General features: G+C 44.9%; 1 protein-coding gene across 1 annotated transcript in view; it reads right to left on the reverse strand.

Moving 5' to 3' along the window:
- EPHB1 (EPH receptor B1) overlaps nucleotides 1-13409 on the reverse strand; it is a 453710-nt gene that overhangs the window by 122508 nt on the left and 317793 nt on the right. The window contains exon 5 of the mRNA XM_033212584.1: nucleotides 5557-5892. Within this exon, the coding sequence (XP_033068475.1) occupies nucleotides 5557-5892 (336 nt within the window). The remainder of the gene's footprint in view (nucleotides 1-5556; nucleotides 5893-13409) is intronic.

Raw genomic sequence — 13409 nt, forward strand, 5'->3', positions numbered from 1 at the left:
CTAATTTCCAATGAGCACAGCCCTTAAAAATGAACTGGCTTCAGCATATGGATCTTAACACTCTACATTTTTACAGGCAGCAGTGTAATATTGTTTTAATATTTAATTTTGAGATTTACATAATATCTTTCCTCCAAAGAGCTCAATACATTGCAATATCATAAAATTCCTTTTCATATTCAAAGATTACTCTTTATGCATGCAAATACTATATTTAACCAAGGAATAATGCAAATTAGGTGATGTATTCAGAGGAGTTGATGGACCAGGTAATTCTTTTGTAAGAAAATTAGTGTATTCGAGTGACTTTAACTGTCTAAGAACTTCAAAAGTGTCTTAAAAATGGACAAACTATATGGGCTTGTAACTATTAAGAGAAATAGTGCAGCATTTTTAAAAGAAAGTAAGTAATGGGTTGTGTCTGTGTTGTGGGCATGATGAATAGTATTCCACATGGAAGTGGCATGCAGGCCATACATGAACTGCATATAATATAAATGTCAAATATAAATTGTGCTGATAGGATCATGCAAGTAAGGGGGAAATTGTTGCTTCTTCAAATACACAATGAGAAAAGATAGACAGGCTCCTCTGAACATCAGAATCATCCAGTGGCAGGTACCCAGGTTCTGGGCTCCAGTTCCTCCCTAGTCATTAGCTCATTGGGATACAGACTTTGCCACTCTCGTTTCTGGTGCCTATTCCTCCCAGCACAGAATAGAGAAACCAATATCTGTTATGTATCTGATACAGATAACATCAGTCCCAAACAAAGAAACTGTGAAGCCTTGGAAGGAAACAGTCTAGGGAGAAAAAGTACAGCCAATTGCTCTCTAGCTCAAGACATATTCCCAGAAATGATGCTAATCTCTCAGTCCATAGCATAGTTTACAGAGTGATTTTCTATCTGCTGTCTCATTTGCTTGTCACTATAGTACTAGGAAGCAGGTATCATGACTCATATTTTATAGGCGAGAAATGTGGGATCTTGCCAGTTAAATGAACTTGCATGATTCATGTGAGGAGCAGAGAGGGAAAGAAACCCCAGGAATACCCCACTGTACTCTGCCACCATGAGCCCACAGGTGAGGAAGATGACTGCCCCATGGTGGAATGAGAATGGAAAACAGAGCATGCTTGGCAGTAAGACTTGGGTTAATCAGATTCACCCTCTGAATCAGAGGTTACAAACCATTGCCAACAGGCTAAATCCAGAATTGGATTTGTTTGGCTCTCAAGTGCTTTAAAATTTTCTAATCAGTTGTCAGCATTTTAAATCTGGATCTTCAGCTTATAAAATCAGGCAGTGCTGGGCATGGCAACTCTTGCTGGAGCTGAACAATGGCTGCCTCTCTGCTCTTTAGTTCCCTGCAGTCCCCACCACTCCCTATTGCCTTGTACTTGGCCCCGCTTTGCTCCTCTCCATTACCTGCCTGGCCTTAGGGGGTCTTTGAGTTTGTTCTCTTTGGCTTAGATGGTCCCAAGTTCATGTGCTGGTCGGATTCATCTTTTATACCCCCAAGATTTCCTCTGAGGTCTTCTTTTCCAACTTTGACACTCCAAGTCTATTTGGCAGAAGAGAGAAGTAAAGTTTGTCATTCACTTAATTCTCTCTGACAGTCAGATGATCCGGCCATCAGTCTGAATCTGGGGCCAGATGCCAGAGAGTGACTGCAGGAGTTAGTGGTGATAACAATCTCTCTGCAGATCACTTGGCCACTGGAACAGAGAGAGTTGCACCTGATCTGGTCTATTTTAAACTCATGGCAGCTGTATTCAGTGCAAGGATGTATCCCTGAAGACCTCACGTAAATTTGAGCTTGCATAATTCATGACCAATCCTGACCAAAGATGATGGACATTTTTTTGACAGCTAAAGTGGCCTAGCAATGTGGCAACAGCTTAGAGAGAGCTTATGACTTACACAGTCCACTACAATGTGATTTTTCATCAGTCTGAGGATAAAATGGCCACAAACCATCTCACAGCCAAGAAATGATGTTTCTCAGATATATCTGCAGCCTAGGGAGGTGCAATGATGTTTCTCAGAATCATTTGTTGGCTGTGAGATGCTGAGCAAATTCAAAACTGCTCTGACCTAAATTTCTTCATCTGACCCACCTTCTCTATAAAAAGAACAAAAACAAAAACAAAAAAACATGTGGTAGGGCTTGGCACATTGGAGGTGCTCAAAGATGTCAGTTCTCTGTCACTGCCTTTGGACTGGGTAAGGATCCAGTCCTGAAACTTTCCAAGGGATACCTGGTCCTTGAATAGTTATGACTACAGACACAATTGCGGTCATGATGGGAGAAGATGAAGGCTCTCTGAATCTCAGAACTCAACAGACAAGCTTGTCTCTGAGTGAAAAACCGTATCTACCATGTGCCCAATGACCAAAAACAAATGATAGCAAAAATCTCTAGTCTCTTCTTAGATCTCATCTCTTGGAATCAAGAAAAGCCTATTGTTGGAGACTATGAAATGGGGGGCCTAGAGGTACTGTCCACTTTTAGGACAGAACACCATAAGGCAGACACAGACAAGGGACATCCTGTTGATCTCTTTCTAATCCTAGACTCTCCAAATCCCTTTAAGTCTCTGCTTTCTTATCAGAAAAATAGGAACAATAATCCCCAAGTCATTGTGTAATTACGAGGATTAAATGAGTCCACATAATTCCAAAATTCTTTGTGAACTCAAAAGAAACACAAACAGGAGGTGTCAACTATAATCATTATTACTCATCTATTTCTCAATCAGGACCCACTCAGTAGTCCAAAGCCACTTCACAGTTTGGGCAGTTCCAGACATAGAGTACGCAATCAATAAACACAGGCTGACTTAATGATTCATCCCAGGACTCCTCTTGGTCAAATTCTTTGCCTTCCGTCTATCTACTAATGACCCAAACAGTAGGACAGGTGGCCACAGGCACAAAGAGGGGTCATACCATACAATGAAGCCAGGGGAGGAAGACTGAGCTAGATCTGACCCAGAGTGGACCAGCTCAGGGGTATTCTGGGAAGGTTAGACATGTCAGGACCTATTGGTAACACATGGGTCCACCCACCTCAGCCTTTCATGGATCTGAGTCATTAGAGTTTTTATGATAACTACTTTTTAGTCTCTCTTCCACCTCTGGTAAAATACATAGCTTCTGTCCATGGTTCTAAACTGTTCTCACAGAAGTTCAGGTTTGAATGTTTATTTGATGGTTCTTATCTTTAAAAAAATACTATCTGTTGGTTGAAAATAATTTGTATTTACACATAGATTCATCAAATCAGTGCAATGGCAGCCTGTTCCTCAGTCCACAGCCCATAGATTAGGAACTACTGGTCAACTTGATATTTGTTTTACAATAACCATGTGCTCCCAAGAAGCAATTGGATCCTTCTCCCAGTGAGTGTAAACTCTCTGACACCAGAATTCCAGAGTGACCACATGGGAATCATAGATTGGAAGGTGATAATGGAGGCTAGGACTACAAAATCAGGGATGATTAAGATTAAAGGGCCTGCCAGAGGGAGAACAAAGCACATGAGAAGTGTGCTCATGGAGGAGCAAAAGGGTGAGGATATAAATGAATATTTTACATGTTGGTAATTCAGGGCCCCTTGCAAGAGCCTTGGTCCCCCAGCTCCACTGCAGTCTAGGAAGGTGCAGATGGCAAGACAAGCAGATGGGCAGGTTCGGGAATAGCAGGGTAAGAGAAGGGAGGGCAGAAATAAAAGCAAACCGATATAAGTGGCAGGTTTGTTCGCACATGCTTAGAGAGAGAGAAAAGACAGCCAAGCCCAGTGTAACATGACAGCCTGGCAGGATTGTCATTCCCAGAAGCTGGGACACTAAAATATTTCAGCCAGTTTTCTGCCTAAACTCTTCAAGGGAAATACTGCTAACAAAGGCTGCCCATGTTACATGCTTAACATAATGCAGAAATTACCATTCTCCTTTCTTTGGGTAAGACAAAATGCCACAACCTTTGTCTCTACAGCACCAACACTATGGTCACCAGCTGGAGGCTTCTACACTTCCACTCTTATTTTCTCACTACATGCGTATGCATGTAAACACGTGACCATACACATACATACAAACATACCACATGAACACACACACACACACACAGCAACAACGCAGCCATCTGGATAGACATGCTCTCCTACGGCACCTTTTTTCTTCTCAGTTCTGACAGCTTAAACTCAAGATTCATCTGCCATCAAAGATGCCTAAGATGCCTGGTTTTAAAAGAAGCAGAATGAGTCTGAGGGTGGGGAGGTGAGTAGAAAAGGATAGAGTAGAAAAGAGAAGGTCAGGGAGGGGGAGATACACAGAGGAAGAGAGAGCTGAGATAGATGCTTGGCTCCTGCTATTCTACTAACAAGCTGTCCTTTTAGAATTTGTTAATTGAGAAAAAAATCTATAATTCCAAATAACATCACGGTCCACTGCCTATGACCCTCGTTGCCTGTACACGTGATGTTCACTTCCCCTCTGCAGCCTTGCACAGTAACCCTGGGAGAGAGATTGCTCATTTTTCTCTAACTCCCTTGGTATTTACTGCATGCGTATAGCATTTTACCTTGCAGCTTTGTGCTTTGTATCTATATCCTCTAAATTCGTCAGTTAATGAGTTTCACGAGAGGAACAATAGTGTCCAAGTATCACTGCATCCTTCACTGTGTCTAATCCACAGCGTGGCACACAGTATATGCTAAATGACTATCTCTTAATGATGAATGAATAAATAAGTGCATGAATGGACTGGTTAAATTGATATAAAAATAAACAGATTCTTGCAAGAGCTGTGAAAAGTAATGAAGAGAAAAGATCAGAAGAGTGCAAGATTCAGAAATAAAGAAAAAGAAAATGTGTTCTGAGCTGCGCCAGAGGATGCGCTGGTTATCGGAAGCAATCTATTGCCATCTATCTGAGGTCTCAATAGAAGCATAGCATTCATCAGAGCAAGCTATAAAGGAGAATACACTTTTGAACTACATAAGTTTAATTGGAAAATGAAGGCAATATTGATTTTATCATATGATTTCTGGAAAATTTCTGTCATTGGGTTTCCATAAAGCATCATTGGTGGCCCTGTTCTCAAAGTCTTTCAGTGCCTCCACTCACTCACCATCTGTCTGTCCATCCATCCACCTACCCACCCCTCTGTCCATCTGTCCATCCATTTACACAATCCTCTGTTTGTCCACTCACACACCTGTCTGTCCATCTCTTCATCCATCTTTCCAACAGGATTTGTTGAGCTCAGGCTGGATGAAGAGCACTAGGTCCTATTCTGGCTTGGATACACCTCTTTGCTTTTGTGTTGGGCACAAGAAAATCCCCTAGTCTGCAGCTCATTCTCAGAAGCGCAACACTACACCTGCCCTTCTCCATGTGATCACAAATGCCCATCACCTGACTCGTTCACTCCTGGACAGAGGCTTGACAGCACACTGGCAGGATGGGTGTGTCTGCAGCTGTGTCTCTGCCTAGAGACAAAGAGCCAGCCACACGTCCACACAGGAGCACAGAAGCCTCCAGACTTACCGGCTTGGTTTGTGGTGATGTTGACAGAGACATGCTGTGGGGGAAAGGGACTCTTGCTGGAGACTCCATTGATGGCCTGGATGTCAAAGGTGTAGGGGGTGTGGGCCCACAGGCTGCTGATGGAGACGCGGCACTCAGTCAGGCCCAGCTGCCTGGGCACAAACTCCACATTGTCGTCGCAGCGGGAGCAGCTCCGGCGGTCTGCCCGGCACTTTTTGCAGATGATATTGTAGGTCACATCATCCCGCCCACCTGTCTCCCTTGGAGGGTGCCACTCCAGAATGATGGATGTCTCATTGACGATGGAGATAACATTGCGGGGACCTGATGGGACGCCTGCAGGGAGACAAAGAAGGGTCCAGTGAGGCCAGACATAAGCTTCCTTGTCCAGCATCTCTCTTGTCTGCCTCTGGTGCATTCCCATCCTCATCAGTGAGCTCGCCTCCCACTCCTTCCTCAACCCCAAATGTCTATGCTCCTATTCATTTTGAAAGAAGAATAAGTGAACACAGATGACACCTTGTCCCTAGCCCCCATTTCAATCATCTTCACTGAGGCTTTTCTTCTTTCTTTTCTTTTTTTTTTTTTGAGACGGAGTCTTGCTCTGTGCCCCAGGCTGGAGTGCAGTGGCGTGATCTCGGCTCACTGCAAGCTCCGCCCCCTGGGTTCATGCCAATCTCCTGCCTCAGCCTCCCTGAGTAGCTGGGACTACAGGTGCCCACCACCACGCCTGGCTAGTTTTGTGTATCTTTTAGAAGAGACGGGGTTTCACGGTGTTAGCCAGGATGGTCTCGATCTCCTGACCTCGTGATCCGCCCGCCTCGGCCTCCCAAAGTGCTGGGATTACAGGCGTGAGCCACCGCGCCTGGCCAGGCTTTTCTTCTTTCAATCACATGTGCCAAGGGAAAGAAGGTTCCAGGACCTGGGTTTAAGGCCTTTTGTTCTCAGGATCGAGCCGCATCCTCTAACCAGGTTTAGGATTAATAAAATGTATATATATTGAACATTTACTGGATTCTTTGTCTAATCTTAATTGGTGTAGAACTCAAGGGTAAAGGGATATGAGTGGCCCCTCCAAAAGCCCTAACATATTAGCAGGGATGCATCTCTGTAGGACAGGCTTCCAGAGCACCTGAATAGATGCATATTTACATTGCACCAACTTTGACACATGAGACAAGAAGCAGAATTGGGTGGGAGAGGTTCATGTAGTCACTTTGGGCCCCATGACATAAGAAAACATAACAGTGTGTTTAGACGTTCTGCTAGCTGCTTTATGTACATTACCTCATGTATTCCCCCCCAAGACCCCTACCAGGAAGATACAATAATTATCTCAATTTAATAGAAAGGGGAAGTAAAACTTAGAAAGGAGGCTGGCTGTAGATTGCATAGGTCTGTAAGAACTGAAGCCGGTGTGAAAGACCATACCTGCCTGATTCCAAAGCTCACGTTCTCAACTATAGCCCTGCTCTGAACAGACCTTCTCTTACAAACCAGATAGGGTCGCTGGGACTCACAGAGGGCAGCCTCCTTCCTCTGGAAAGCTCTGTTTATGGCCACTTTTCACAATCTGGCGAAAACTGAAATGCCTTGTTGCAAAACTGTGGAAATCCTGGTGCTTCATAGAAGAGCAAAATATTGCTGAATTAATGGTCACAATGCTGGGCATTTTTGAGATTAAGTTGGAGAATCTGTTGCCCAAAACCAGAACAGATCATACCCTCAGGTTCCCAAGCCTGAGCCTTGCATCTCCTCAGTGTCTAACCGACAAAAATGAATCCTGCCCGGAAGCCCCCCTTTCGAATGGCAGGTCTGCTGGAGCAGCGGCTTCGGATAGTAATGCATTCAGAATTCATGCACGTGACTGTCACCAGCTGAACGAAGACATGTGTAAAGTGGTTCATGCTGGAGACAGGAATCAAATGCCAACACACAAAATGAGGGAATAACAACAAGGTCGGGGGGCACCAGGGAAGGATTCTGTGTTGAATCAGTCAACAGCAAGCAGCTAGAGCAGAAAGCAAATATTAAATCAGGTTCTATTAAAACATGAAAGAAAATCAGTACTGTACCATATAAAGCCCATTAGGCCTGAACTAAAGCACAGCATTCATGCACGCTTGTGACAGGGCAGAATTCATGAAGCATTTTTACTGAAGTCTTGCAAACAGCATTCAACAATTCCCCACCCATCTGCCCAGGAATAAACATCCATCTCTTTTCAAATAATCACATAGCTAGTGCTGGGAAGGTAGTCGATACTGTCCCACGTAGGCTCTTACGGGGCTGGGCCAACCTTACCCCACAGTGCACAATTCATTACCATCCACACTGGTCACTGCCTGTCTTAGACATGTCTGTTTGCTTCTGACTGATGGGACACAGACCACAAGCTCTCAGCAGTCAACGCCACTCTTGTTAGTCTCACTTTTATAGCAGAGAGCCTACAGTCACCCACGGGCCCCTGTTTCTCATCTCAAAATAAAGACATTCACTGAGTGCTTGCTTTATACTAGGTGTGGGGTGAATCTTTTTATCTCACTGCATCCTTGGGACATCCTAGGCAATCACTCAGAAGGCAGCCTCGGGTGAAGGGGGAGGCAGGCACTGACCAAGAGAGTGACCATCCATCCCTCTCACCCATTGAGACTTTCCTCCTTCAATTATCTCCTCTTTCCTTTGAGCTTTGGCTACACTCTCCCCACTGACTCCAGCTTCTCAATGTAAACTCATACAAGTGTTTGCCATTTTCAAACCAAAACATCATCACCTGGCATCTCTCTAAATTGCACACCCTCTCTTCTTTACTCTTGGCTGAGCCAAGCTTTTCCAAACAAGATCCTACACTTACTGTTTTTCTTCTCTCCCTGCTCAGCCAACTGAAGCCTGGTTACTTCCCCACTTCTCTGCTATGACTGCTTTTCCTTTGGCTTTCTATGTGACAAATTCAGGGAACACAATTCAATCCTTACCTTCCTTAACACCTGTGTAGTCACCAGTCAGGCTCTGGGAGCCACATCTTCTGTATCCCCTAACATAGGGACTATTAGCTCTATCTGTCCATTTTCCTCTACTTTTCCTTAGATATGTCCCTTTCTCTCTATCCCCATGGCCTCAGAATTCTTGGCCTCATCATTTTTCCTACCCTACTGCAAAAGCCTCCTAATTCATTCTCCAACATTGCTTCTGCATCTCTCTGATACAGTCTCTTCTGCCAGAGTGTGAGTTCTAAATTGCACATGGAGTCATAGCGTTCTGCACAATCCGCCCCCCCGCTTCCTGATTATCCAAAATGGTTGCCCTCCTTTCCATGCCATTCAAGTCCCTGTGGGATCTTGCTGTTCTTGATCTCATCCCTGGCAGTTGACCTTCACCCCTCGTATTCTGGCTAGTAGAAATGTTCCCGAAATTTCCTGTGCACACTAAACTCTCTTCTTACCTCTGAGCCTCTACACAATGTTCTTCCCTCTGTCTCAAGTTCTTTTCCCTCTGTATCAACTTGATGAACTCCTGCTCACTCTTCAAGGTCTAGCACCCATTCCACTAGGACCCTTCCCTGAGGTCCAGCAGTCATGCTCTCCCCATCTGGGCTTCCATAGCTCATTTCCAGGTGCCTAAGTGAGACTCCATCACTGCATTGTGATAGTCTCCTTTTCTTTGTCATCCTCACCCCACTGTAGCCTTCTGGTAGGCAGGGGCTGCTGTCTGGTCTGTTTCTGTGATTCCTATCCCCAGACAGCACTTTGCCCTCCAACCTGGTTTTCTACCTTTGCTCAGTGTGCATAGAAAAAGGTTCCCCACATATGCCCCTCTCCAGCATAAGACAGGATGCCTGCTGTAGGTGGATAGAGGGGCCTTGGAGAGGCCTTGAAGCGGCCTTGAAGCAGCAGCAGTAATCAGTGATGACCCACTGCTTGTTACTCTGAGAGGCAGAGGCTTTGGTAGGGCAAAGGTGGCAAATGAAGAGCTGGATGGAGAGTTCTGCCCAGTCTCTGATCTAGTGGCCTCCCTGAGAGCTGGGAAGACCCACCCTGCTCCCAGCTGCTCAGGAGGAACAGGAGGAAATGCAGTGAGTTTCCCCCCAAACCCCAAATCCCTTTCCAGGGGAAGGGATTTTTCATGTTGATCAGGAAAAGTCTTTATATAAAGCAGCCACTGCCCCCTTCCCATTCACGTGTGCTTTTCAGAGCAAATGCATCTGTGGGGCATGAATAGGGGCTTGTGAGGGTCCTGGTTGTTGAGTGCAGGAGTACATAAATCTGAATCCTTTCCTTCCAAGGAGCAGAAACAGACATTAAGGGCCTTCCCTGGAGAATGGACTCAGAGGGTTAGGAGAGCCAGACATGCCTGCAGTGTATCATTCCCCTGCCTCCTTGAGGGCAGGGGTGTGTCTTGTTCCTCCCACAAAGCAAGTGCCATTGCATATTTCTGGAGGTGACCAGAATCTGGGTCACAAAAAAATGACCATTCATTATTTACTCATTCACTCATTTACTCCCTTAACAAATACTCCCGGCATTCTTTTCAGCACTTGAGAGGCAGAAAAACCAAGACGGGCAAGCTTCTTCTCTCATGGAGCTTATATTCCAGTGAGAGAAAACTAATAGACTAGAAGGAAACAGAGAAATAAATGAAATTATTTTAAATAAGAATAAGTGTTATGAAGAAAAAGCACCAGGGCTCAGATGGCCTCCTAACAATGCTAGGCTCTGTCTCTTATTCCCATGAGGCCCGCTCCAGGGCTGGCAAACCAGGGTCTCATGTCTGGGTGGTTAAAATGATGATGGCCCCAGATGTCTGTGCTGTAGCATCCTGATGAGATGGGCATATTCCTGCAGGTAGACCGCTCAGTCTCCCTCATGCCTAAATGAAAGTCTGACCAGGGTAGATTTGGCCCTTGCATAAATCTCCCTGGAGGAAGGTGCTAAGCCACTTCCCTACCCATCCAGGCACTGCCTCCTTGGCTTGGAGCCCTACTCTTGCAGGGAGTATTCATCCAGAATCTGGGTCCCCAGCAACATCTCTAGGAAGGAGGCCAATTGAGACCACTAAACAAAAACATTACAAAGGGAAGCAGAGAGGGAAGCCAGAACAGCGAAAGAAAATCTGCCATCTCCTTCAGCAAAAGCCCTCGGTGAATGCAGTGGCAGGGCTCAGCACCGTGGTCTCCCTGTCTGAGCTCCCTGCTCTCCCTCGTTTTTCTTAATTACATACAGACAAGCTTTTTGAAGCCTCTCTGATCTGTTGCCAGGGTTACTTCTGATGAATGCATTCTGTTTAAAGGGTTAGGGAAATTCAGTCCTTTTAAAGGGTGGGAGAATTGTTGACCTGTGATTTTCTGTTTGGGTGAGGAGGGAGTGTGGTGGGTCATGAGTTATGAAGATGGGTCTCCAATGTCCTCCAGGATGTGCCTGAGAGGTTGGCTCAGCCTGCATGGAGCATGGTTGTCACTGGGATCAGAAAGGGTTAAACAGGATCCTTCTAGACCCATAGGGCCAGCCTAAGTGTTGCCATATTAAGATACAATCTCCTCCTTCTTAATGTGATTTGGGCCAGATAATTTTTTAAAGAATGGTGAGACAGGGTGTGTGGGAGAGAGTAGGTGAGTTTATTTGAAGGCATTAAACTGGAAATAAGAGCACTCCTGAGTAATCAAAGGGAAAATCTGCTGAAGACAGGTAAGCCCCCAAAGCCAATTCTTTTATCAGGAATTTAGTAGTAAATTTCAGGCTGGTACAAGGTGCCAAGCAGGCAGGGTATAGCTCATTGTGCATTGCTGAAGCCAGGGTCTGTGTCCTGGGATCCATCCCCATTGGGTGCTGGTGAAGGTTGCAACCATGGTGGTTGTCCACAAGGTTGGAACTATAACCTGGGAGAAACGCTCCCCTGGAAAACCTCACATTCAGGCTGGGATCATGCTCCTCTGCATCAGGCCAGAGGTGGGGCCCTCCCTACTCTGTGCATGACCACTTAGAGAATCTGATAAAACAAAGCTTTCCCCCCAGAAAAGTGAACATGTGTTGGAACACATGAGTTTTCAGACTCCGAGTGGGTTCTTAGTCCCCTGAAACCAACTGATGAACCTCCTAAGTGTTCATGGTGACCAAGTTAAAATATATTCTCTAGTTGGTTGACCTTGAGAAAGTGAACTTCTAAGTCTCAGTTTCCTTATCTGAAAAATGGTAAGTCAGAGAATTTAATGAGACGACGTGCCTAAAGAGTTTAGCTGTAGCTGGTCCACAGAGAAACTGAGTAACATCTCAGGCTATTATTAGTAGTAGCATTTGTATTGTCATTATTGGAATATCTGGAACCTTCACCTGCTCATGTAATTAAGACTGACCTAATTCAGCCACCCTTTCTTGAGCAGAGACCCCTCATTCAAAATTATGCTAAAGACTGTGAAAGCCATGAGGTCGTGGAATCTATGTTGGGGAAACCTGATGTAAGAGTCCATACCTAAGGAGTACTGGAAACTGTGAACATACACAGTAAAGGATCAAAGTGATACAGATGCAAAGGGTTACAGATGTTTGGGAAAAGACATGACCAGTGCAAGTCAATAGATTCAGAGATGATCTCTGGCACCTGTCCACAGAAACACCTTGGAGTCTGCCTGCCCCAATCTGCACCTTCCAGGTCACCTAGCCCCAGCAAGCACTTCTACCAAGGGGTAGAACCTTAACCTTGAGCATGGGGCTGTGTTTCCAGAATAGGTCCTGTTCTTATTAGGTATTGGGCTTGTGACTTCTGTCCACACCTGTGTCTCTGCTTCCTGGCCTCCCTAGCGGTAGCCTGACTTTGACTTGGTATCTGGTATTCATTGTCCTCCCCTGACCTATGGGAAAATAAACTTTTCCTTTACTCTCACAGTAAACTGTGCCCTCTTTTCATTCTCCCTTTAGGTGAAAGAATTGCAATGGGGTCTGGGAATGAGCCAGGAAGGACACTTGATACTCAAGACTCCTAGGTATTATCAGTTAGGAGAGCAACAAATGTAATGTTCTCCATGGCTGAGAAGATTCAAGACTGTAGTTTGGAAAAAGTACTTCAATATGAACTTCAATATTGAATATGTACTTCAATATCGACTTTAGCACTCTTCAATATGAAATGAAGGTGAAGAGGTGGTAGAGAGGGTGACCAGAAAATGATATCAGGTGTATGGATGGTGGGAGAGAGTGTAGTGTGAGTGGCTGGGAAAGTAGCATGGTCCAGAATTCACTTTTCAAAATAAGGATTCTACCAGAGTGTTTCTTTCTCTGTTGGTTATTGTGACACAGCTACTTAAATGAACCATGTCTGAGTGACTGGGGGGCTTCCTGGAGAAGGTAAAAGGATCTTTGAGATTTTATGGGGAAGTAGAATTCAAGAAGCAGAAGCAGACAGGGAAATGGGGGCTGTAGAAGTTTGAAGAGGTCTTCTATGGGAGCAAAATATGCAGGGAACCAAGTCAGGCTGGTTATTATACCTAGCCCAAAGTATGGCACACAGGGCTAAAAGCAGGATGGGTTGGAGGATAACATAAGCCAAAAGAGGGAAAGTTTCAACTGTCAGCGATGTAGTACCATTATCAAATAAACATGAATTCAACTTCATGTGCAGTGGTCTTTTCTTCTTGATAAATGGTTATTTGAAAACAATGCCAAAACAAAAGGAAACAACACCAAACCTTTATTCTTTTTAAGTGCCATTTGTGGCTATGATGCTCTCTAGCCTAAGTTCAGCTCTCTTACTCTCCTTCTCTTGCCCATCCTAAGTATGATAGTAATTCCTTTTCCATCATTCCCTCAACAGGAGCACATAAAACAAGAATGACCAGCGTCCTAGAGGAAAGGGCTGTGATGTGG

Source organism: Trachypithecus francoisi, unplaced genomic scaffold (assembly GCF_009764315.1).
Source record: "Trachypithecus francoisi isolate TF-2019V2 unplaced genomic scaffold, Tfra_2.0 Lachesis_group0, whole genome shotgun sequence".
In the NCBI taxonomy this organism is placed as follows: Eukaryota; Metazoa; Chordata; class Mammalia; order Primates; family Cercopithecidae; genus Trachypithecus; species Trachypithecus francoisi.